The sequence below is a fragment of the Syngnathoides biaculeatus genome, chromosome 10, assembly GCF_019802595.1.
Source record: "Syngnathoides biaculeatus isolate LvHL_M chromosome 10, ASM1980259v1, whole genome shotgun sequence".
Lineage (NCBI taxonomy): Eukaryota > Metazoa > Chordata > Actinopteri > Syngnathiformes > Syngnathidae > Syngnathoides > Syngnathoides biaculeatus.
Window position 1 is genome coordinate 29020117 of NC_084649.1, and position 24699 is coordinate 29044815.

At 43.3% G+C, this 24699-nt stretch overlaps 1 protein-coding gene across 1 annotated transcript in view; it reads right to left on the bottom strand.

Moving 5' to 3' along the window:
• ap5b1 (adaptor related protein complex 5 subunit beta 1) overlaps positions 1 to 22301 on the bottom strand; it is a 45510-nt gene extending 23209 nt beyond the window's left edge. The window contains exon 1 of the mRNA XM_061832356.1: positions 22046 to 22301. Within this exon, the coding sequence (XP_061688340.1) occupies positions 22046 to 22180 (135 nt within the window). The 5' untranslated portion in view covers positions 22181 to 22301. The remainder of the gene's footprint in view (positions 1 to 22045) is intronic.
• Between the last annotated feature and the right edge of the window lie 2398 nt (positions 22302 to 24699).

Consider the following 24699-nt stretch of genomic DNA (forward strand, 5'->3'; position numbering starts at 1 on the left):
ATTAAAGCGGATTTAATTGTACTCTCTCAAATGTTTATGTACTTGAATGCTCTTAAACATGTAAACCACATTGAGTTACCTTGTGTATGAAATGCCTAAATGCAGCCCTATGGGGGCACAAACCAGTGCAATCTGTAGGCCGGTCCCAAGCCCGGATAAATGCAGAGGGTTGCGTCAGGAAGGGCATCCGGCGTAAAAACTGTGCCAAACAAATATGAGCGTTCATCTAAAGAATCCCATACCGGATCGGTCGTGGCCCGGGTTAACAACGCCCGCCCCCGGCACTGCTAACCTGCAGGGCGTCGGTGGAAATTCAGCTACTGTGGGTCGAAGACAAAGAAGAGGAGGAAACCGGATCCAGCGTAAGAAGAAAAAGAGGAATGCACAGAGCCTACAACTGAGTGTATGGACTTTGAATGTTGGGACTATGACAGGAAAAGCTCAGGAGTTGGTTGACATGATGATGAGGAGAAAGGTTGATATTCTGTGCATCCAAGAGAGGAGGTGGAAAGGTAGTAAGGCTAGAAGTTTGGGAGCAGGGTTTAAATTATTCTACCACGGAGTAGATGGGAAGAGAAATGGAGTAGGGGTTATTTTAAAGGAAGAGCTGGCTAAGAATGTCTTGGAGGTGAAAAGAGTATCAGATCGAGTGAAGAGACTAAAATTTGAAATTGAGGGTGTTATGTATAATGTAGTTAGCGGCTATGCACCACAGGTAGGATGTGACCTAGAGTTGAAAGAGAAATTCTGGAAGGAACTAGATGAAGTAGTTCTGAGCATCCCAGACAGCGAGAGAGTTGTGATTGGTGCAGATTGTAATGGACATATTGGTAAAGGAAACAGGGGTGATGAAGAAGTGATGGGTAAGTACGGCATCCAGGAAAGGAACTTTGAAGGGCAGATGGTGGTGGACTTTGCAAAAAGGATGGAGATGGCTGTAGTGAACACTTATTTCCAGAAGAGGGAGGAACATATAGTGACCTACAAGAGCGGAGGTAGAACCACACAGGTAGATTATATTTTGTGCAGACGATGTAATCTGAAGGTTACTGACTGTAAAGTAGTGGTAGAGGAGAGTGTAGCTCGACAGCAAATGATGGTAGTATGTAGGATGATTCTGGTGGTGGGTAGGAGGATTAAGAAGACAAAGGTAGAGCAGAGAACCATGTGGTGGAAGCTGAGAAAGGAAGAATGTTGTGCGGCCTTCCGGAAAGAGGTGAGACAGGCTCTCGATGGACAACCGAAGCTCCCGGAAGGCTGGACGATGACAGCCAAGGTGATCAGAGAGACAGGCAGGAGAGTACTTGGTGTGTCATCTGGTAGGAAAGGGGAGAAGGAGACTTGGTTGTGGAACCCCAAAATACAGGGAGTCATACAAGGAAAGAGATTAGCGAAGAAGAAGTGGGATACTGAGAGGACTGAGGAGAGGCGAAAGGAGTACATTGAGATGCGACGTAGGGCAAAGGTAGCGGTGGCAAAGGCTAAACAAGAGTCATATGAAGACATGTACACCAGGTTGGACACGAAAGAAGGAGAAAAGGATCTCTACAGATTGGCCAGACAGAGGGATAGAGATGGGAAGGATGTGCAGAAGGTTAGGGTGATTAAGGATAGAGATGGAAATGTGTGACTGGTGCCGGTAGTGTGCTAAATAGATGGAAAGAATACTTTGAGAAGTTGATGAATGAAGAAAATGAGAGAGAAGGAAGAGTTGAAGAGGCAAGAGTGAAGGACCAGGAAGTGGAAATGATTACTAAGGGGGAAGTCAGAAAGGCACTACAAAGGATGAAAAATGGAAAGGCAGTTGGTCCTGATGACATATCGGTAGAGGTATGGAAGCAATTTGGAGAGATGGCTGTGGAGTTTCTGACCAACTTATTCAACAGAATACTAGCGGGCGAAAAGATGCCTGAAGAATGGAGGAAAAGTGTTCTAGTTCCCATTTTTAAGAGCAAAGGGGATGTTCAGAGCTGTGGGAACTATAGAGGAATAAAGTTGATGAGCCACACAATGAAGTTATGGGAAAGAGTAGTGGAGGCTCGAATCAGGACAGAAGTAAGTATCTGCGAGCAACAGTATGGTTTCATGCCCAGAAAGAGTACCACAGATGCATTATTTGCCTTGAGGATGCTCGTGGAAAAGTACAGAGAAGGTCAGAAGGAGCTACATTGTGTCTTTGTGGATCTAGAGAAGCCTATAACAGAGTACCAAGAGAGGAACTGTGGTACTGCATGCCTAAGTCTGGTGTGGCAGAGAAGTATGTTAAAATAGTACAGGACATGTATGATGGCAGCAGAACAATGGTGAGGTGTGCCTTAGGTGTGACAGAGGAATTTAAGGTGGAGGTGGGACTGCATCAGGGATCAGCTCTGAGCCCCTTCCTGTTTGCAGTGGTAATGGATAGGCTGACAGATGAGGTTAGACTGGAATCCCCTTGGACCATGATGTTCGCAGATGATATTGTGATATGCAGTGAAAGCAGGGAGCATGCAGAGGAACAATTAGAAAGATGGAGACATGCACTGGAAAGGAGAGGAATGAAGATTAGCCGAAGTAAAACAGAATATATGTGCGTGAATGAGAAAAGTGGAGGGGGAAGAGTGAGGCTACAGGGAGAAGAGATAGCGAGGGTGGAGGACTTCAAATAATTGGGGTCAACAATACAGAGCAATGGAGAGTGTGGTCAAGAAGTGAAGAAACGGGTCCAAGCAGGTTGGAACAGCTGGCGAAAGGTGTCTGAGGTGTTATGTGACAGAAGAGTGTCTGCTAGGATGAAGGGCAAAGTTTACAAAACAGTGGTGAGGCCGGCCATGATGTACGGATTAGAGACAGTGGCACTGAAGAAACAACAGGAAGCTGAACTGGAGGTGGCAGAAATGAAGATGTTGAGGTTCTCGCTCGGAGTGACCAGGTTGGATAGGATTAGAAATGAGCTCATTAGAGGGACAGCCAAAGTTGGATGTTTTGGAGACAAGATTCGAGAGAGCAGACTTCGATGGTTTGGTTCAGAGGCGAGAGAGTGAGTATATTGGTAGAAGGATGCTGAGGATGGAGCTCGCAGGCAAAAGAGCGAGAGGAAGACCAAAGAGAAGGTTTATGGATGTGGTGAGGGAAGACATGAGGGCAGTTGGGGTTAGAGAGGAAGATGCAGGAGATAGGCTAAGATGGCAAAAGATGACACGCTGTGGCGACCTCAAACGGGACAAGCCGAAAGGAAAAGAAGTGTATGAAATGCCTAATAGAAATCTTGGAATGCAAATGGGGTATGTCCAAACTTAATAAAAAATGCGATCTTATTTTCTGAGTACGGCGTAGGCCCATCTAATGGTTTGTTTATATCCGGAATATCAAATGCTAAAACGAAATTTTGGGACTTCCCTAAAGTGATTACACGGCGTAGGCCCATCTAATGGTTTGTTTATATCCGGAATATCAAATGCTAAAACGAAATTTTGGGACTTCCCTAAAGTGATTACACGTACATATCCTTACGTTATTTTATATGGCGCGTACATTAACACCAAAAGGAATATCTACAAATATTCATCATTGCTTGACAGCTTCAAATGTAATTATAGTACCAAGTTCTATTTCAAATTCATTTACACCCTATTGATGGAAGATTTTAGATTAATCTAGATGAGGTAGGCTCCACAGCACTCCCATGACCCCCGTGAGGATAAGCGGCTAAGAAAATGGATGGATGGATAGATCAGGGCGGGGGGTCAAATTGCTAACTCATTTTGTAATGAATTGTACACTTAGTATATGTTAAAGATTTCTGTTGGTAGCTACAAATGTTTAAATTTATTGACAGGTCTTACAGACTGGCAACATATCATCAGTTTACCTATTGGATACATGGAAAGCTTGGACCAAAGAAAAGAATACAAATACCATCTTGTGTGGTGAATAGCATTAAAAAAAGGTTCCCTCAAGAAGATGGTGTTTACAAAGAATATCACAAAGACATAATTTGATAATGTATTATCATGAAGACTAATAACATGTTAGTTTTTTTCTGCTTGGATTTGTGACAAACGTAAACTGTGTGCATGAGCAAACAGAGCTACACCCATACACATTTATTTACAATGAACCAACTTTTACTTATATGCAATTCATGTCCAAGCGATATTGGTTTTGTAGCACATGCATGAATACTTTGCTGGTTTGGTGCAAAACAAGTACACGGGCAACATAAATACATTTGTATTATGGGCCACCATTCAACACTTAAACCACATTACTATGTCAGATATAATTTGACACAGTATCTGGACTACATTTTTTCATTTCAAAATTTTAGATTGTTCATGGATGAAAAAAAAAAAAAAAAAGCAGAATAAAGTCTGTGTTGGAACAACCCCAAGCTGTCACAACCACATTATTGTGTTACAAGAAAGAAAAGAAAACTAGAAGCTAATTCTGTTATTTACTGTTGGTTTTTTTTGTCAGTGAACTGGGACAAATGTTTTTGCACAACAAGATCCTTTTCTGGTCGCTCCATTGATGCAATGTTCTGCGGGACATTCTGAGGCAGACAGATGTTTTCAACTTCAAGCTCACCATTCCTCAGGTGAACAACTTGTTCCATCAGTCTATGGCGCCATTCATCTGTGTTTGTGTCAGCCTCAGACTGTTTATCACAAACTTGCAGATCTTCAGCCCAAGGAAGCTCATTAGGACCAACTATTTTGTTCGCAGAACGGGGTACGGCCCTTACTCCTATCCTGACCAAGGATGCTGTACAAGAGATAGACCTCACTGATCTAGTTTGCTTCACCTGAGAGAGGGAAAAAAAAAAAAAAAAAAAAAAAAAAAAATTATATGTGTGTGTGTGTATGCTTACATTACAAACTTTCCAGAACCAAGTGAAAAGTTCACTTAGAACAACTGATCATAAATTAGTCAAAATTGATTGAAGAATAAGAAAAACAATCTGTGACAAAGTCAAGGAAATTTAAAGGCATGTCTATACACATAACTTGACTGCACACTTTTATGGTATATTGGCATACGACCCTGTGATGCCTTGACAAATGTGACTACATGATACGTTTGTTTTGCCACTGAACGGGTTGTTGGCTGTCACATACAGCGACACTAACACTTGCCATTCGGAGCTGATGTATTCTGAAAAATTAATTGCAACTGATACAGGTATACATAAACTGCACTGGGTAACAATGTCTGGAGAAAATTATTGGAAAAGATAATGTGAACTCTGTATAATTAAATTTATTAACGGATACAACCTTCACCAGAATATTGTGATATGAATGATGACTCAAAAGTAGTCTCTTAGTCAAATGGGCATGTTGAGAATGCACAGGCCCCTTCAGATTTCTTTGTCTGTTTCTGGGATTCATCAATAAGCTGCAGGATAATAAAATAACGTATCAATTCATCAATATTTGGTAGCTAACGTAAAAAAATGAATAAACCAGAAGCAATATTTCCGATTAATTTAAAATACACATTCCAATAAACAAATTTGTATCACAACACAATAGGCAAAAGACTTGAACTTGTATCATGAAAAGTAGCTGTAAAGTAAAGCTGCATTGGATCAGGACATTGGGTGAATTAATAAACTAATTCTTATATTAGGTGTCTTTCAAACAATAAAATTAGTAAGAATAAAATGAAAATTAAATTAAAAAATAAAATAACCCCAAATTGAATGTTGTCTGTCTTAAGTCAATTCAGTCCATTCTTTTGGAATTATAATTATTTTTCATATCATTTGTATTAGAAAGAGTAATCATCTGAGACTAAGAATTTATTTGGAAGGCAGACCGAAACAATCAACAGTGTTGGTATAACAGCCATCATAAAGTATCTTGTTGCTTTGCGACACTTGAGGCTATAGCTAGGCGGCTAATAACCAGTAATGGTGATTTTAGCTTCTATTATCGCCCACATAAATCACGCATAAAAACAACTCCGTAATTCCTCGAAAATAATGCGCATTTTTTTCCAAAAATATTTTCAAACAGTCAATAGAGTACATTATATTTAGGTATTGATGGAAAAATACGATCACATTGTATGGTCACATACATGTACATAGAGTGGTTAAAAAAAAAAGGTACACATACAAATTTCGATATGATATTCGATGTCTTATGTTACACATTTATATATATATTACGGTAATGTGCGCCACCAACCTGAACTCTGACCTACCTTGCATTTTACGATCGTTAGCGTAGCATATTTATTGCTACTGCACCAAACATCAGAAACAACTGCCCGTGAGTTTGTTTTAACTTAAAGACGAAAAAAATGACAATGGCTAGTTGTGCAGCCGCTTTTAAAAGAAATGTGTCATCACTCCGGATGACTACCAAACCGGAACCAAAACAACGTGAGCTGAAACTACGTAGTACGATCGTATGATCATTTAAAAAAATAGCACACAACTGAAATGCTCTCGTTTTTAAAGTGCCCATTACGCTGATTTCTACGTAGTTTGAGCTCTCGTTTTGATAGCAATCTGACGCTATGAAGATTGTAGCAGAACGGGGACAAGAGGCTGCGCTATTAGCACGGTGGACCTTCCCCTGAAAGCGCTGACAGTAATGAGGAATAAAGGGAACCAAGACTCTTGGGATTCAAAAAATGTTTCCTCACAAATGCCATGGAAGGCACAGAGGATGACATGCTGTCAAGAAGATGGGATTACTGTTCATGAATGCAGGAGGCATCAGAACTGGACCAGGTCATAAATGATGAGTTTGACAGTGATGCACAAAGGTAGTTACAATGGCTATTTTTCAGATTGGAGAGGAGTCAGATGCTTCTTTTGAATTCTTAGCCAAGAATGTGTAATGTAAACTTCACTATGAAAAAGTGTTTTATGCACAAATGCACAAATGTTTTATGCACAAATATGTTATGGGAAAAAAAATTCAAATTAAACAGTGTAAAATAGTTTATTTAAGACTGTACTATGTGTTATCAACAGTATTAATAAAATGGTATGCCATCGTTGAGCATTTATTTTAGTTGGTTGAAGGATTCTGTTCTAACAATTGCATGGACCAGGACAAGCCTGTCCTGTGGCCTGTCCTAAGATATATATTACCACTGCATCAGTACATGCAGAAACAGTGAAACGAGGCCTGCTGAATGGGCTGAAAGGCCACTCACTGAGAATGAGGCCGTTACTCCTAAAGAAAAATCAAAAAGATAGATTACAGTTGGCAAAAAGACACCAAGACAAAGATCTTAACTTCTGGAGACATGTCCTGTGGTCTGATGGAACTAAAGTGGAGCTGTTTACCCATAATGACCAACGTTATATCTGGAAGAAAAAGAAGCTTGAAAACCAGAGAACACCATAGGAACAGTGAAAGACGGATGTGACAGCATCATGTTGTGGGGCTGGTTTTAGAAATTAAAGATATTCAGATAAGAGCAATGTTCCCTTTAAGTTGCGCAACTGCGCAAATCGTCACACACACTCCGTGCAGATGAAAACAGATCCAGCGCAGTGAACTACAGCCTGATTTTTTTTTTCTTTTTTTAACACGGCAGCACACTGCCTCTCACAACGGGCTGCTGCTCGGCCACACTGGGCCACAGACTCTACTTCCTAGTTTACCTGACACCGCCTCCTGTGCACTTAAAGGGGTGCACTCATAATCACAAATAGTGACCACCTCCAGTTAGTTAGTTAGTTAGAAACACAGTCTGGCAACGTAGAGCAAAGGGAGTTAGACGTGCTGATGTTTACTCTCGATAATAATGGTAAAAGTTTGGGGGGGGGGGATCAATGAAGTGTGAATAATGGAAGAAAAAGTGGTGAAACTGGATGAAAGAAAGAAACAAAGAAAGAAAGATCTGGTCTGAAGCCAAAGTAAAAAGTAAAGGATGACATGGTGTGTAATGTTAAAATTCCACACTGGCACAGCCTAATCGAGGATGAAAGAACAAATGATACAGTGCCCAAAAAGCTAATTCTGTATTTTAAATCTAGGAGGCAACATAACATTAATCCTAAAACTGTTTGGGAGCATCATTCAGCTTTTAACATGCATTGCTTAAGTTATTCTGCAAGCAATAATTCAGTTTTACACCAATAAAAACAGACGGGGATATCATTGTGGGTTGACAATAAAAATAAATGAGACAAAGTTGGAAGGGTCATTTCAAATTTATAGTTCATAGTTGGCTTGCTTTGTATTTTTTTGTTTTTTGACATTTTCCAGTATAAGTTTGCAAAAACAAAATTGTTCTTATGTATGAATGTAATGTAATGTGAACCTTTTAAGCCATGTAAACCATGTAACTTCAATGAATGACACTGATATACCACAGTGTATAAGTCTGATGTTGCTCACAGTGGTCAAAGGGAGCGCTCATAGCCTTAGTGTGTTTGCTCAGATGTAAAAAATGAGAGGGGGAACATTGGATAAGATGTCTTGCGATATTAAGGCAACATCTCAAGAAATCAACCAAGAAGCTAAAACTTGGGCACAAATGGATCTTCAAATGGATAATGGCCCTAAGCATACTGCCATGTGAGTACGGTTTTAAATGGTTAAAAAAATAATTAAAGGGTCACCGACACCTAAAACATAATTTTTAGTATATTGCGAACCAAAAACAAACAAGCAAATAAATAAAATAGATAAATCAGCCGGAATGGTCCCATCTGTTTGTTCATAGCACGTCAGAATGTTTCCATATATGATTTTTTTCATCTCCTGCCATGAAAATTCTCTCGAGGCATTTGTGTTGAAGAACCTTGAAGTGACTTTTTTGCAAACAGCTACAGTGGCGGGTTTTAGTGTTTATACCCGTTTTACCGAGAAATAAGCTGTTTTTTTCTCGCATGTTAACCGAAAGGCCAGCTCGTTGCATTGCTGGATGGGAGGATGGATTCACTTTAACACGTTTCCAAAAGACCCAGTTCGTCGTGAAAAATGGGGGTCTAATTGGTCTCACAGTTTATAGCATGTTACGTGTGAATTTAGAATAAATCCCCTTGGGTCAAACCAGCAGAATATAACAAAACACTTGTATTGCGGTTAAAACAATTTCATCACACACACAATACAATATAAGAAAAAACAATAACAAAATAGAAGTACAAAGACAGTTAAGTAGCGTGTAACACGAGCTAACTAGCTAAACGATGTATAGTCACCAAACTCGAACAAATGTTATTTCCAATGAATGTTCCAGGAAGGCAGTGTGGCCGTTAGGCTAACGGCGGCCCACCAACGCGGAGGTGGGTTGGCAGGGAGGTGGGTGGCCGCGTGTGGGGAGGAGAAAGGAGCGCTACAACCCACCGGCCACCTGTGTCCGGGCACCCCTGACGTACTTACTTCGCCTGGCATGGGTCCTCCTGAGTATGCTACATACACAAGACATGTAAAAGGGTTAGGAAATCAAACAGTTATGGGCCAGTTATTTTTAATATTTAATCGGGTTCCTCGTTCTCCTCGTCTGTCTGTCAGGGAGTCTGTTGTCATTTAGAAGTGATCTGCATATCGTCTAATATGACTCAAAACAATAGGGTATTATGGCCCTGGTCACTTCACTTGCTTCTGAGATGTTCTCTTCTTCACAAAGAGCTTCCGTCTCAGAAGGGGTGTCAGAAAAATCCAAAAATCTCTTGTTCATCTGCCATAGCAACTGGCGTAGCGTGTTTTCTATGGAGACTGTCCCAGTGTGACATCTGCAAATGTCGCAGGAAACATGGCCGCCACAGGGATGTCGTGTGACACTTTCGCAACTTTGCGCTTTAATAAAACGCCCTCCGCTCACTTTTTTCAACTCGTATTATCATCAACGTGATTAATATATGGAGTTTTGATAACAATACCAATTTTAAATTGTATAATTTGGTGTCAGTTGCTCTTTAAGGATAAGGTCAATGTCTTGGAGTAAACATACTGATTTGAATCCTATAAAAAAATGTTGGCAGATCTGAAAAGGTGTACCAGTTCTGTTAGGAGGAATGGGCCAGAATTCCAGCAGAGTACTGTTAGAAGCTTGTGGAAGGTTACCAAAGACATTTGACCCAAGTCGTGCAGTTAAAAGGCATTGCTACTTGATACTCTGGAAATGCATGTAAACTTTTGACCTCAAAGCAAATCTAAAATTCATTATTGCAGCATTTAACTTCATCCATTATCTGAGCTGATTATCCTCACAAGGGTCACGGGAGAGCTGGAGCGTTTCCCAGCTATCATCGGGCAGAAGGCGGACTACACCCTAAACTGGTTGCCAGCCAACTGCAGGAAACTGAGACAAACAACAGTCGCACATACAATCACACCTAAAGGGCATTTAGTCTCTAATCGATGCATGTTTTTGGGATGTGGGAGGAAACCCACAAAGCCATGGGGAGCTCTACACAGGCAGGGAAGGGATTTGAATCTAGGCTATTTACATTTAAAATGTGCTTCTACTTACGAAAAATTCTGAAGTTCGTTATGAAACGACTTCCGGAACAAATTAATTTCGGAAGTTGAGGGACCACTGTATACAGTATATATCCACTCAACCATTTTCTGAGCCGCTTATCCTCAAGAATTGCAGGAATGCTGGAGCCTATCCCAGCTACCATCAGGCAGGAAGCGGGGGTACACACTGAACTGGTTGCCAGCTAAAAAGAGACCAACAGTTGCACTCACAATCAAATGTTTGATTTTCATGGTCTGATTTTAAAAAAAATTGAAGTTATTTCGAGTATCTTTTTTTCAGTGAGTATATTCTTAGTCAACACTTGGATGACTTTAGCTTTACTTGAGTGATATTCTAAAGTAACAGTACTCTTATTAGCGTGCAATATTTGGCTACTCTACCCACCTCTGCTAATATAGTGGCATATTGAGACCATCACAGTGCCCAAAGAGCTTTCCAAAGTCTCACATTCACCCAGCAATGAGCACGTGCGGCCATGCACTGCATGTTCAGCGTCTTGCCCAAGGACACTTCAACATGTGAACAGCTGGAGCCTGGATTTGACTCAACTACCCTCGGTCACTGGATGACCCACTCTACTCATTGCCGCATTATACCCAACTAATGTATGTTGGCGGGGTTTTTTTTTGTTTGTTTGTCTTTTAGCTTTATTGGTCCATGTCGCCCCTCCTCAACCAGTCGCCTTATCGTGATGGAAGGGTTTGTGTGTCCCGATGATCCTAGGAGCCAAGTTGCCTGGGGCTTCATAACCCTGGTAGGGTCACACATGGAAAAAAAGGTCCTAGGCGAGGGACCAGACAAACAACGACTCCAAAACCCCTATGACGAGTACAAAAATTAGACCTTGGTTTCCCTTGCCCGGACGCAGGTCCACGGGCCCGCCTTTGGCACCAGGCCTGGAGGTAGGTCTCGAAGGAGAGTGCCTGGTGGCTGAGCCTGCACAGCCCGAAAGGGGAGCATGAGTCCCCTTTCCCATGGGCTCACCACCTGTGAGAGGGGCCATAGGGGTCAGGGCCGATGTGAGCTGGGCGGTGAGCAAAGGAGAGGACCTTGGTGATCCGATCCCCGGCTACAGAAATTAGCTCTAGGGACATGGAATGTCACCTGTTTGGCAGGGAAAGAGCCCGAGTTGGTGCGTGAGTTTGAGAAGTTCCGACTAGATATCGTCGGACTCGCCTCTACGCACCACTTGGGCTCTGGCACCACTCTTCTTAAGAGGGGTTGGACTCTGTTCCACTCTGGAGTTGCCCACGGTGAGAGACGCCGAGCAGGTGTGGGTATTCTTATTGACCCCCAGCTCAGGGCCTGTATGTAGGGGTTTACCCCGGTGGATGAGAGGATAGCCTCCCTGCGCCTTCAGGTAGGGGTAAGGGGGACTGTTGTTTGTGCACCAAACAGCAGTTCAGAGTAAAGGAAATGAAATGTATAAAAGTTAACAAGGCGATGTATTTGCAATACTGCTTAATGTGTGAAAGTCTGTGGATGAAAAGTTGCAGTGTGAGAATGTGGCAAGAAAGTGATTACAGCAGATAGCGTGCTAGAACGTAATGTTCTCGACGTTTGGTGATGACCACAATCAGCAGACGCGACGCTTGACCCAGACCTAGAGGGAGACGGGAGCAACAAAACATCAACAACCGCAGGCGGGAGGAGTCGGCCCACCATCCTGCGGACCAAAAAAGACCAATGAGAGAGCGCTAAGGATAACTGCAGGAGACACATAACCAACAGTGAATTAGTTGATTGTACTTTTAAATTGTCCTGGGGAACTCGGATGTGGAGTACGTCGGCTGGAGGGAACAGAGACGTACAGGGTTGTATTGAGAGGGACCCGAGACCCAGGTGTTTGTGGAAGGAATAAATCCACTCGCGTGTGAAAATGCCGGCTTCCTGGTCCTTTCTTTGCAGAACGAGCGCGCAAATTGTTGGATGAGTGGTGGTCGGGTAAGGTCACAATTTGGAGTCAGATGAGTAACGGACTTTTGTATTGATCTAAAAATAATATCAAACAAGAGTACCCAGCCTTTAATGGAGTCCTTAGAGGGAGTGCAAGAGCACGCCCCCTCAGGCAACTCCATCACTCTGCTGGAGGACTTCAATGCCCACGTGGGCAATGCCAGTGAGACCTGGAAGAGCGTGATTGGGAAGAATGCCCCCCCCCGCCCCCCCGATCAGAACCGGTGTGGTGTTCTCTTGCTGGACTTCTGTACTTATCACAGATTGTCCATAACAAACACCATGTTCAGGCCTAAGGGTGTCCACATGTCCACCTGGCACCAGGACATCCTAGGTCGCAGTTCAATGATCGGCTTTGTGGTCGTGTTATCGGACTTGGAACCCCATGTCTTGGAGACTCTGGTGAAGAGAGGGGCAGAGCTGTCAACTGATCACCACCTGGTGGTGAGTTGGCTCCGATGATGGGGTTAGTTAGTTTGATGCCAGTCGGACGTGGCGGACGCAAACGTATTGTGAGGGTCTGTTGGGAATGGCTGGCACATTTCCTTGTCAGAAAGAATTTCAATTCCTACCTCCGAAAGAACTTTGCTCACGTCCCAGAGGAGGCGGGGGACATTGAGTCCGAGTGGACGATGTTCTGCGCCTCCATTGCTGAGGCGGCCAACCGTAGCTGTGTTCGTAAGGTGGTCGGTGCCTGTTCTGGCGGCAACCCACGAACACATTGGTGGACACCAACAATGAGGGATGCTGTCAAGCTGAAGAAGGAGTCCTATCAGGCATTCTTGGCCTGTGGGATTCCAGAGGCATCCGATAGGTACCGCCTGGCCAAGCGGAATGCAGCTTCAATGGTCACTGAGGCAAAAACCCGAGAGTGGGAGGAGTTTGGTGAGGCCATGGAGAACGATTTCAAAAGCAGCTTCGAGGAAATTCCGGTCCACCGTCTGGTGTCTAAGGAGGGGGAAGGAGTACACCATCAACACTGTATAGTGGGGATGGGGCACTGCTGACCTCAACTCAGGATGTTGTGAGTCTGTGGGGAGAATACTTCGAAGACCTCGTCAATTCCACCAACACGCCTTCCGATGTGGAAGCTGAGTCTGGGTGCTCTGAGGCGGGCCCTTCAATCTCTGGGGTTGAGGTCACCGAGGTGGTTAAAAAGCTCCTTGGTGGCAGGGCCCCAGGGGTGCATGAGAGTCGCCCTCTTAGAGATAGGGTGGGAAGCTCAGCCATCTGGGAGGGGCTCTGTTAAGGAATTCATTACTATGTTACTTATTATGATAAAAGTATATCATTACTACTATAGTTGCTGTTAGAATTGTTCTATCATGCGTTTGTTTCTGTTAGTCTTAGTCTGAATTGTTCCCTTTGTGAGCTGCGTGCGTGTCTTGAAGTATGACCCAGTGACACCTGGGAGGCGATGCCCCCCTGCCGCCCTCAAGCTGATACTCCTGAACACTGGGAAGCAATGTCTCCAAAGCTGATACTCCTGAACACTGGGAAGCAATGTCTCCATCCTGACCTCAGCATGTTTCCCTTCTGGCCTTGAGCATACTCCTCAACACTGGGAGGAGATATCCCCTTTCTACCACAAGATGATATCCCCAAATGCCATAAACATGTCTTTAAACAATGCCCTGCTTTTTCTCTTGTGGCTTTATCATGACGCTCTTGCAGCCTTGAATAAACATGTACCTTAGTGTTTATGTGCTGGTGGTGAAGCCATTTGTGTCAGCATTTTCACTGTGTAAGAAAGCAATAAAAAAAAAAAAAAAAAAAGAGCAGACGGGCTACCACTTTGGCGGTCTGAGGGAGCGCACTCATGTATTGGGTCTCCCTGCTGTCCCCCGCGAGAAAGACAATCTTGGTTGGTTTGAGTTCACTCTCTACAGTCCTCAGGCTTGTCTTAGCTGTTTTTCTCAGGATATCTCTGACATTCTAAAACTCAGTGTCGAGCCGCTGGTCCTCCGCATTGATAGGAGCCAGATGAGGTGGCTGGGGCGAATAATGCATCTGTGGTACTCTTTCTAGGCATGAAACCATACTGGGTCTTGCAGATACTTACTTCTGTCCTGAGTCTAGCCTGCACCACTCTTTCCCATAACTTCATTGTATGGCTCATCATCTTTATTCCTCTATAGTTTCCACAGCTCTGAACATTGCCTTTGTTCTTAAAAATTGAGAGTAGCACACAATTTACTTTTTTCCTGAATGTTCACCAAAATGCCGTCTCGATGTATTGCTGGATTTTTCTAGAACATTCGGGAGGATGGATTCACTCTTTACATGTTTCCAAAAGACAACTCGTTGTGAAAAATCAATTGCACAGGTACAAAGGACAAGAGCTCGGTGTGTTCCAAATGACAGGTGTTTAGAGCGCCACTAAAAAAAAAAAAAAAAAAAAAAGTGAGGTTGGTCTAATTTGTCTCACAGTTTATAGCATGTGTGTGAATTTAGAAAAAAAAAAAATCACCTTGGTCAAACGAGCAAAATATAACAAAGCACTTGTATTGTGTTTAAGACAATGGATAGGTCATACCTCAGTACGCCCGCCGCCTGCATTGTTAATCTGCAAGGCGTAGGTAGAAATTCAGATAATGTAGGTCGAAGACAAAAAAAAGGAGGAAAGCGGCTTTGTCGGCAGAAGATCAATGCACAGACCCTACAACTGTGTGTAGGGACTTTGAATGTTGGAACTATGATAGGATATGATATTTCGGTTTCATCTTTTTTGAGCGATCCGCATGGCGGAGCTAGCATGGAAATTGAAAGGCTGTGGAATATGCTTTTATATTAATGAGAAATGATGCACGGACGTTACAAAACTCAGCACACACCCCAGCCAGGTTTTGGAGCCGCTGATCTTGAACTGTAAGCAGTTTTACTCGCCGCGTGAATTTGCTTCTTTAATTCTCGTGTTTACATTCTGCCTCAAGTTAGCGTGAACGCAGCACTGCTAACGCTTGCTGAGCAGGTACACGAGATTGAGAAAAATCACAGATTCAGTACTCATTATCCTAGGAGATTTTAACACTGCTTAACTCAACCACGAACTCCCTAAATATAAGGAGCACAAAAATGTCCGACAAGGGAATATAACACTCGAGACCACTGTTATACTTCCATTAAAAATGCAGATCGTGCACCTGTCCGTGCTCCTCTGAGTACTGCTTACTCTACTTCAGTGATTTCCAACCTTTTTAGAGCCAAGGCAGATATTTTACTATTGAAAAATCCCACGGCACACCCTTTCCAGTGCATGCTTCCATCTTTCTAACTGTTCCTCCACTTGCTTCCTTCTCTCACTGCATAATCACAATATCATATGTGAACATCATGGTCCAAGGGGATTCCAGTCTAACCTCATCTGTCAGGCGATCTATTATCACAACGAACAGGAAGGGGCTCAGTGCTGATCCCTGATGCAGTGCCACCTCCACTTTAAATCCTCCTGTCACACCTAGAGAACACCTCACCACTGTTCTGCTACCGTCATACGTCATATACTGTTCTGACATATTTCTCCTTCACACCAGACTTACACATGCAGTACCACAGTTCCTCTCTTGCGACTCTGTCATAGGATTTTTCTAGATCCAAAAAGACACAATGTAGCTCCTTCTGACCTTCTCTGTACATTTCCACAGAGATCCTCAAGGCAAATGATGCATCTGTGGTACTTTTTGTCAGCATGAAACAATACTGTTGCTCGCAGTTACTTAGTTCTGTCATGAACACCCTTCAACCAATATACTCACTCTCTCACCTCCGGACATGTCCAAACTGTCGAAGTCTGCACTATCGAACCTTGTCTCCAAAACATACAACTTTGGCACTCCCTCTAATGGGCTAATTTCTAATCTTATCCAACCCGCTCAATCCGAGAGAGAACCTCAACATCTTCATTTCTGCCACCTCCAGTTCTGCTTCCTGTTGTCTTTTCAGTGCCACCATCTGTAATCCGTACATCGTGGCCGGCCTCACCACTGTTTTATAAACGTTGCCCTTCATCCTAACAGGGACTCTTTTGTTACACAAAGCAAAGCCTTTGGTAAATTCAGTTAAAAAGTGGACCAACAATGCAAAATTAGAACCTCAAAGCTTCTCTGACTGCACAGACTGGAGTGTCTTTGAAAATTCAGATATTGGTCAGATATTGTTACTGCGTATGTCAGTTTCTGCGAGGAGGTGTGGAAACCCCACCAGGCTATAGAGGTTACATATTGTCGTGGGGATAGGGCCCTCTGCAATCGCACTAGAAACCAGCTGACTAAAGAAATTAACATTGCAAAGAGGGACTATTCATCTAAACTGCAAAAACATCTTGCCGCTAATGACTCCAAATTAGTCTGTTACAGAAAATCACTCACCTCTTACAAACCACGCTCTCCTTAGTAGAAAACAGGAGTGGGCGAGCCAATGACCTCAATAGCTTTTACTGTAATTTGAAAAGGACACTCTCACCACACACCCACCAAACCGCACCACCGTCCACTCCAACATTTAACATCTATGAAAGCGACGTGAGACAGATCTTCAATCAACCAAAGATCAACAAAGCGCTGGGGCCAGACCTTGTGTCCCCATCATGCCTCAAAGTCTGTGCAGACCAACTTGGTCCTGTCTTCACAAAGATCTTCAACAGGTCTCTAGAACTGTGTAAAGTACCCACCTGCTTCAAACACTCCACCATCATACCGGTCCCCAAAAAGTAGCAGTCTAAGGTCTTAATGAGTACAGGCCTGTTGCCTTGACATCTGTGGTCATAAAGTCCTTTGAACGCCTTACGCTGGACCACCTCAAGAGCATCACAGGTCCCCAGCTTTACCCACTGCAGTTTCCCTATTGAGCTAACAGGTCTGCGCATGATGCCGTAAACATGGGTCTGCACTTCATCCTTGAACATCTTGACAGCGAGGGTACCTATGCGAGGATCCTGCTTGTGGACTTCAGTTCAATGTTTAACACCATCCCTGAACTCTCCTCCAAAGTTCTCCAGCTCACCGTCTGGCCTGCCATCTCCCAGTGGATCTACAACTTCCTCATGGGCAGGACACAGCAGGTGAGGCTTGGGGACACCACCTCATCCACTCGCACTCTCAACACCGGGGCACCCCAAGGTTGTGTCCTCTCCCCTCTGCGCTTCTCCCGCGACACAAACAACTGTCAAACTCCTATAGTTCGCAGATGACGCACAGTCATCGGACTCATTAAAGACAGTGACGAGTCTACGTATCGACAGGAAGTGGCAAGACTCAAGCTTTGTGTGTGGCCCACAAAACCTGGGTTGAACGCTCTAAAGACTGTAGTAATGATATTGGATTTCAGGAGGCATCCTTCACCACAGATGCCCCTGACGCTGTCCAACTCTCTTCTGTCAACCGTCGAGACCTTGAAGTTCTTGGGAATGACAGTCAGTCTCACAGGACCTGAAGTGGGAGACAAACATCAACTCCATCCTCAAAAAAGCCCAGCAAAGGATGTATTTCTTGCAGCTTTTGAGGAAGTACGGCCTGTCACAAGAGCTGCTCAGACAGTTCCACACAGCGGTCATCCTATCAGTAATGTGTACATCCATCACAGTCTGGTTTGGGGCTGCTACAAAAAAAGAGGACAAACTGACAGCAACGGACAATCTAAATCGCCAAACGGGTTGAAAATTTGCATGGCACTCGAACTAGGTCCGGAACGGGCAGGATCATTTTGGACCTTCTACATCCAGGCCACCAGCTCTTCCAGCTCCTTCTGTCAGGAAAGCGCTACCCTACCGATGAGTCAAAACTAGCGGACATTCGAACATTTTTTTCCCTCTTGCAATTTAGTCGTTCAATTCTTGATCAGCGAACCTACTATTTTCTACCTTGTGCTATTGTTGGGACACACACTCATATCCTGCTGCTCTAATCAGTATGAGCATTAGTAATATATTCTGTAGACTACTGTATGAGTCGTCACCTTAAACTGCTCCCTTTGCACAATTGTCATTGTCAGTGAACCACAGCCTGACTTTTTTTAAAACACGGTCTCCAGTTACTTTACCTTACTCCGGCACCCTCCAGCTCTTAAAGGGATAAACTCATAATTACAAACACCATAAGTGCTTTAGTTAGCAACACAGTCTGGGCAATGTAGAGAAAGAGAGTTGCTACTTGGATATGGACTTGGAGACATGCTACTTGGGTTTACTCTTGTTAACGGTAAAAGTAAAAAAAAAAAAAAAGAAGTGCTGATGCTTTAATGAATGTCGGGATATGTGAAGAATAGAAGAAAAAGTGGTGAGACTGGATGAGATTCTCTTTTGAGTAAAAAAGGTCTGGTCTGAAGCCAAAGTAGAAAGCATAGGATGAGATGGTGTATAATGTTAAAATTCCACCTTGGCACAGTCTGATCGAGGATGAAAGTACAGACAATACAGTCCAGAAAAAGCTAATTCTGTATTTTAAATATAGGAGGCAACATAACATTAACCTTGAAACTGTTTGGGAGCATCATTCAGCTTTCAACATGCGTTGCTAAAGATATTCTGGAAGCAATAATTCAGTTTTACACCAAGAAAAACAGACAGGGATATCATTGTGGGTTAAAAAAAAAAATGAAGCAAAGTTGCAAGCTCCCTTTCAAATTTATAGTTCATAGTTGGCTTGGTTTAGTTAGCAATGTATTTTTTTGTTTGTTGACATTTTCATTGTAAGTTCGCAAAAAACACAAAATTGTTCTTAAAATGTTCTCATGGGAATGTAAATGCTGTAATCAGAGTCTTTGAATGAGCCATGTAACTTCAATGGATGACACTGATCTGACCACAGTGCATACGTCTGATGTTACTCACAGCAGTCAAAGGTGGCGCTCACGGGCTTAGTGTGTTTGCTCAGACACGTAAAAAATTAGAGGGAACGTTGGTGTTGACATTAATTTACATGTTTATTTCACAAACGTTCATAACAAAAGAAGCCTGATCTTAAACAATCAGTTTTCACCCAGAGACAGGAAATGCAAGTTAACCGTACTGAGCATGTTCGGAAGTTATGCCAAAAGCACACGTTTAGAGCTTCTTCACACACAGCAAGCAGATTTACATCTTAAGTCATCAACATCCTGAGCCATGTCAAAGGAAATTCAGTTACACTAAAAACATTTCTGGGATATAACACAGGTAATGTTTCAGTATCTAACTATAATAAGTATGAGATTGTGATTTACTTAGACTTAATCTAAATTCTAACGTTAGACTAGTCTCTCCATATATCTAAATGCAAACGGTCACTTTCTCCAGTGGTACTGCGGTATATTGAAGTTGAAAACTTTTTCCCGCTACATGCTTTAGGAAGATATACATCATCGACTGCTAGCTTTCATCAATGGATTGACAATAGGTACCGCCGTAAATTACGCTAGATTATAACAATACATCATGATGAAATGAAATGATTGGATTATATATTTGGTTTTAAAATTGAATGTTTATTGACCTCTTTAAAAATGCCTGTCTCAGTCTTGCAGTGTCAAATTATGATTATGGTATTAGGTAACAACCACATACTTGGGTATTTTAAGGTCTTGGGAGTCCATCCCTAATCACACCCACAACTTTATATCTGCGGGCATGAATGGTGGACCACACGCGTAACTTCATATCTGCAGGCATGACTGACCACACCTGTACATTTTTCAAATGTGAGGGACTGATCATTCCTACCTGAAATGATCACTACACAGGCGCGTGTATTTCTTTGGGCACCATCCATCCCATTTAATTGCCGAAATCTAACTGTCTTTTCAGATGGTATTCTATAAAGATCTATTTGAAGAGCTGTCTCGTCAATTGTGACAACCAACAGCACAACAGGTCTCGGGCAACTTAAACAAATCTGCTCCGGTTCAACGACTCCCGCACTGCCGAACAGCTCTGTTTGACTGGCAATACAGCACCGTGAAAACAGTGACGTCACGTGCACAAGCTCTATAGCTCGTGAACTATCCATATTGAGTTATTGGAGCAAAGGTGTTACAGCCGGATGCCCTTCCTCGCGGCAACCATACATGATACATACGGGCACAGGGAGAACATGCACGCTCCTTACAGGCAGGGCCAGGATCTGAACCCCTTTCCTCAGAACTGAGCGACCAACGCTCTAACCCAGGGGTCAGGAACCTATGGCTCGCGAGCCATAACTGGCTCTTTTGGTGGTTGCATATGGCTCGCCGAGCCCTCATAACGACACGCTGTCCATGTGATTTTTGTCGTGCAGAGAAGGTTTGTCCTAGTGGCGTTGCCGTAGTTAGGTGTGGGAGGCAACGCAAATGACAGAGACAGTTTGCCATAATGGGTTGCCGTAGTTTATGCGTGGTGCAGAAGGGTCTAATGCTGATCTTATCGGAACAACTATTTATGGAAACGCTTTTGACAAAGGTCGCTCAAAGAAAAGAATAAGAGTACCACCAAAGTTTTCAACAAGAATGGACAGCCATTGTGGAGATGGAGGAGCACCTGAAGTCGCATTAATGGTAAGAAGTGCGTTTGTCATCATTGGTTAGCAACATCATAATGTTATTTAAAAGAATTCAGAGACTGTATTGTACTCTAAAAGTTTTGGTTCGACATAAATGTGCAAATACACCTGTATTTAGTTTTTTAAATATTGCATGGCTCTTTTGAAATCACGTTTAAAAATATTTGGCATTTTTGTCTCTCTCAGTCAAAAAGGTTCCCGACCCCTCCTCTAACCCATGAATCTCAAACTCCATTTACCTTGGGGCCTCTGAAGGCAGAGTTCTGGGTGAGGCTGGGCTGCAACCTGTGCGCATATGCACATGCGTGCAATTTAAGTTAGAAATAAAAAAAAAAAACATTCAATCTTTTCAAATATATTTCTTTTAATACAAAATAAGTTAAACAAGGAAACTGACCTAAACAAGTTGTGTGCAAAACTACTGATAAAACTCTCCATGGCAACACAGCTGTAACATTCATTCAATGAAAAATTTTCTCTGCTTGCATTAATCAATCATTGCAATCATTATGAAATGATGATCATTAATGCAGTCCAAAACTTGATTTCAATTTATATTCACGTACTGTACTAATGAATGAAATGGTTGCAGCCAATTGCTTTAAAAGTGGTATCTAGTTCAATTAAAATCATCTGGAATAAAATGGGACAAACCATCATTTGCTGAAAACAAATCTTGCAAGAACAATTTCATTTAGTTTCTGTTTTATTATTTTCTTATGTTTTAGTATGACCCAAATGAGATTAATATTTTCATTCAGGTACCTTAGAGCATTCACATCTTTTCAAACTATCTGGCATATGTTTTCCTTGCGTTTTTAAGCAAAGCAGTGTAGCCATCGTGAGCAAAAATTCCATCCAAAAATCTCAACGAATGCTGACCTTGAGGTTTTGACGCCATAAACGCTGACTGTAGGTTTTCTTCGTCCCTAATTATTTGCAGAGTCCCTGCCATTCGTTCATTGACGTGATTCAACGCGTGGAAGATACAGCCGTCCGCCGAATAAACAGACGATAACATACCAAGTGAACTAATATGACTATTACGACTACAATAAATTATGTTTCACTAAAACGTATTTTTTCTTTGAGGTGCCAATATATGCCACTGTATTACGCCAAAATGGAAACCATACCTTGTTGTTGTCGGTAACTTTGTCATCTCTGAGGTCACGGAGCAACTCAGTAAGCAAGGTGTCGGCGGATTTTGAGATGAATTGGGAGGGATGATGGGGAAAAGATGACATATTCGCCGTCCAGTATACAGCCATTGTCAAACCTCCTACGAAAATTATCGAAGATTTTGAAAAGAGCAAGTGCAAAGTGCCACAAAGACACAAACGCAATTCCAACCAGTGTGTTAGTGCTCGTGCTACTTCCGTTTCTGCTATATCCGCCTGTGCTACTTCCGCGTTTTCTTTTTTTTTTTTTTTTTTAATTGAAAGGCCAAACCAATGACGTTGAATAACGGGGGGGGGGGGGGGGGGACGCGCATGGTCTCTCTCTGGACAAAATTATAAGTCCAATCTCTCTGGCATCTTTACAGCCCTCCTGGACGTGACTCTGAGCGTAGGAGGAGATGGTGGCTCTGGAATGTTCTGCGGCGGCGGTTCATCTGTGAGTTGATCTGAACTGCCCCTCTGGGAACGCTCCACCGGAATGGGGCAACTCTGCTCAGGCGGGGCTCCCATGGGCGTGAGATTATGATGGTTCTGTCTCATGGTACCTTGGGGTCCATCCACTAGATACTTAGGTGGGGTGGCGTGACTACTGATGATGGCCCCTACTGTTGCTTGATCCTTGATCCACACCGCCTGTCCTGGTTCCAGTGCCTCGAGGTTCTGTGCACGATGCCGCTGGTTATAGTGTTGTGCGTCTTTCACTCGCTTCTCACTTTCCTTCAATCGAACGCCTTCAAGATTTGGAATAGCTGGACTCAGCAAGGCGGGAAGTACAGGCACTGTCGTCCGAAGCCTCCTTGCCATAAGAAGCTGAGCTGGACTATATCCATTCTCCAAAGGGGTATTCCTATAAGCAAGTAAGGCCAGATAGGGGTCGTCTGCTTTCTTCAAGAGACCTTTCACGGTCTGAACCGCTCGTTCAATCTTTGCATTGCCTTGGGGTATCTTGGGCTGCTGGTGATATGACAGAACCCAAAGCACGTTGCAAACTCTGAGAAAGCCACTCCTGAAAATTTTGCCCCCTCCCCATCCAAAACGAGAAGCTCTGGTATCCTGTGACGTACATAGATTGACTTAAGGTGGGTGATCACATCATTTGACCTTGTGGATGTCAGTAGAGCTAGCTCCACATACCTTGACATGTAGTCCACAGCCAGCAGGTAGGTCTTAGTCCAGAGCACAAACAAATCCACTCCCAGCTTCTCACATGGTTGGCCTGGGTACGGTGATGGCATCATTGGTTCTCTGTGGCTACTTCTTGCTGCATGTTCAGCAGTTAAGAACCAACTCATTCAGCTGCTAGCTCAGCCTGGGCCACCACACTGACTGTTGTGCCTTGCGACACACCTTGGTGACCTTCGTGTAATTTGATAAGGACATTATTTCTCATTGCTGAGGGAATGACAAGTCTCTGTCCCTTCAACAAGACACCATTCTGGACTGTGAGGAACGCCTGCTCTGCCCAATAAAGCTGTATTGGGCAGTCCTGGCTCTTTGGGCCTGTTGAGAGGCTAGCCTTCCGTGCACAGCTGCATCACACGTGCACACATACTGTCCCTCTTCTGCAGCTGCTGGACTTTGTTGCCTTCTTGAGTGTCGGGTGAGTTGTTCTTGTATATTCTTTGGAACACAGTGTGCGGCAAGACTGACATCGGCGCCCGTGTCAATTGTGAACTAGACACTGTGTTTATTAATGTCAAGTTTGAGCAACCGAGGGTCTCCATCTGTCGTGACGCTGCCGAGGAAGACTTGCTCTTTAACGTGCTCTTCTTCAACCTCATGCATAGATTTTGACTTCCACACACGTCTGCAATGTCCCTTCCTTCCACATGCATGACATTTCACATCATTAGTAGGTCAGTCACGAATGGAATGAGAAGGAGAGCTGCCACATTTTTGACACTATGACTGTGTGCCTCTTTCATTGTTTTGTTACTGAGCACTGTGTGACTTGTTTGTTTGGCTGTTTCCATAGTGAGTTTGGGTTTAACTGACCTGGAGGTGCTGTTGAACACTCTGTCAACAGATCCTGTATTCCTTGCCTCGGAACTTGTTTCCCCATGCAGACAAGACTGCTGTTTCTTCACTTCCTCATTCGTATGGCTTTATCCAAAGTTAGATCCGCATCCAACTGCATGCGTTCAGACAACCCTTTTCCAGCATGCCAACCACAATTCTGTCTCTGATCAGTTCCTGATCCAACACCCTATAGTTACAACGCTCTGCCAAAGCATCAAGTGCAGTGACGAACGAATCCACACTTTCTCCTTCTCTCTGATAACGCATGTTGAACTTGGTGCGGTCATAAATGATGTTTTTCTTCACAACAAAGAATGTCTGGAATCCTCCTCTCACTCCTAGGTATGTGTGTCTTTGGTGGTTCAACAGATTTAATCCAAGCAGAATGTCACCTGCCTCGTCTCCCATGCAATAAATCAACATATTTATTTGGTTACTTGCAAAGCGAAATCTTTCAAATCTCCGGTTCCATTTCTCCCATTCCTGCGGCTTTGAAAAGTTGAAGGGCTCTGGCGGCTGGATGTTGAAGGTCGCGCTCGGTCCGGCAGATATTATTGGCCGCTGTGGCGCGTTGTCCACCCGGGCGGGAG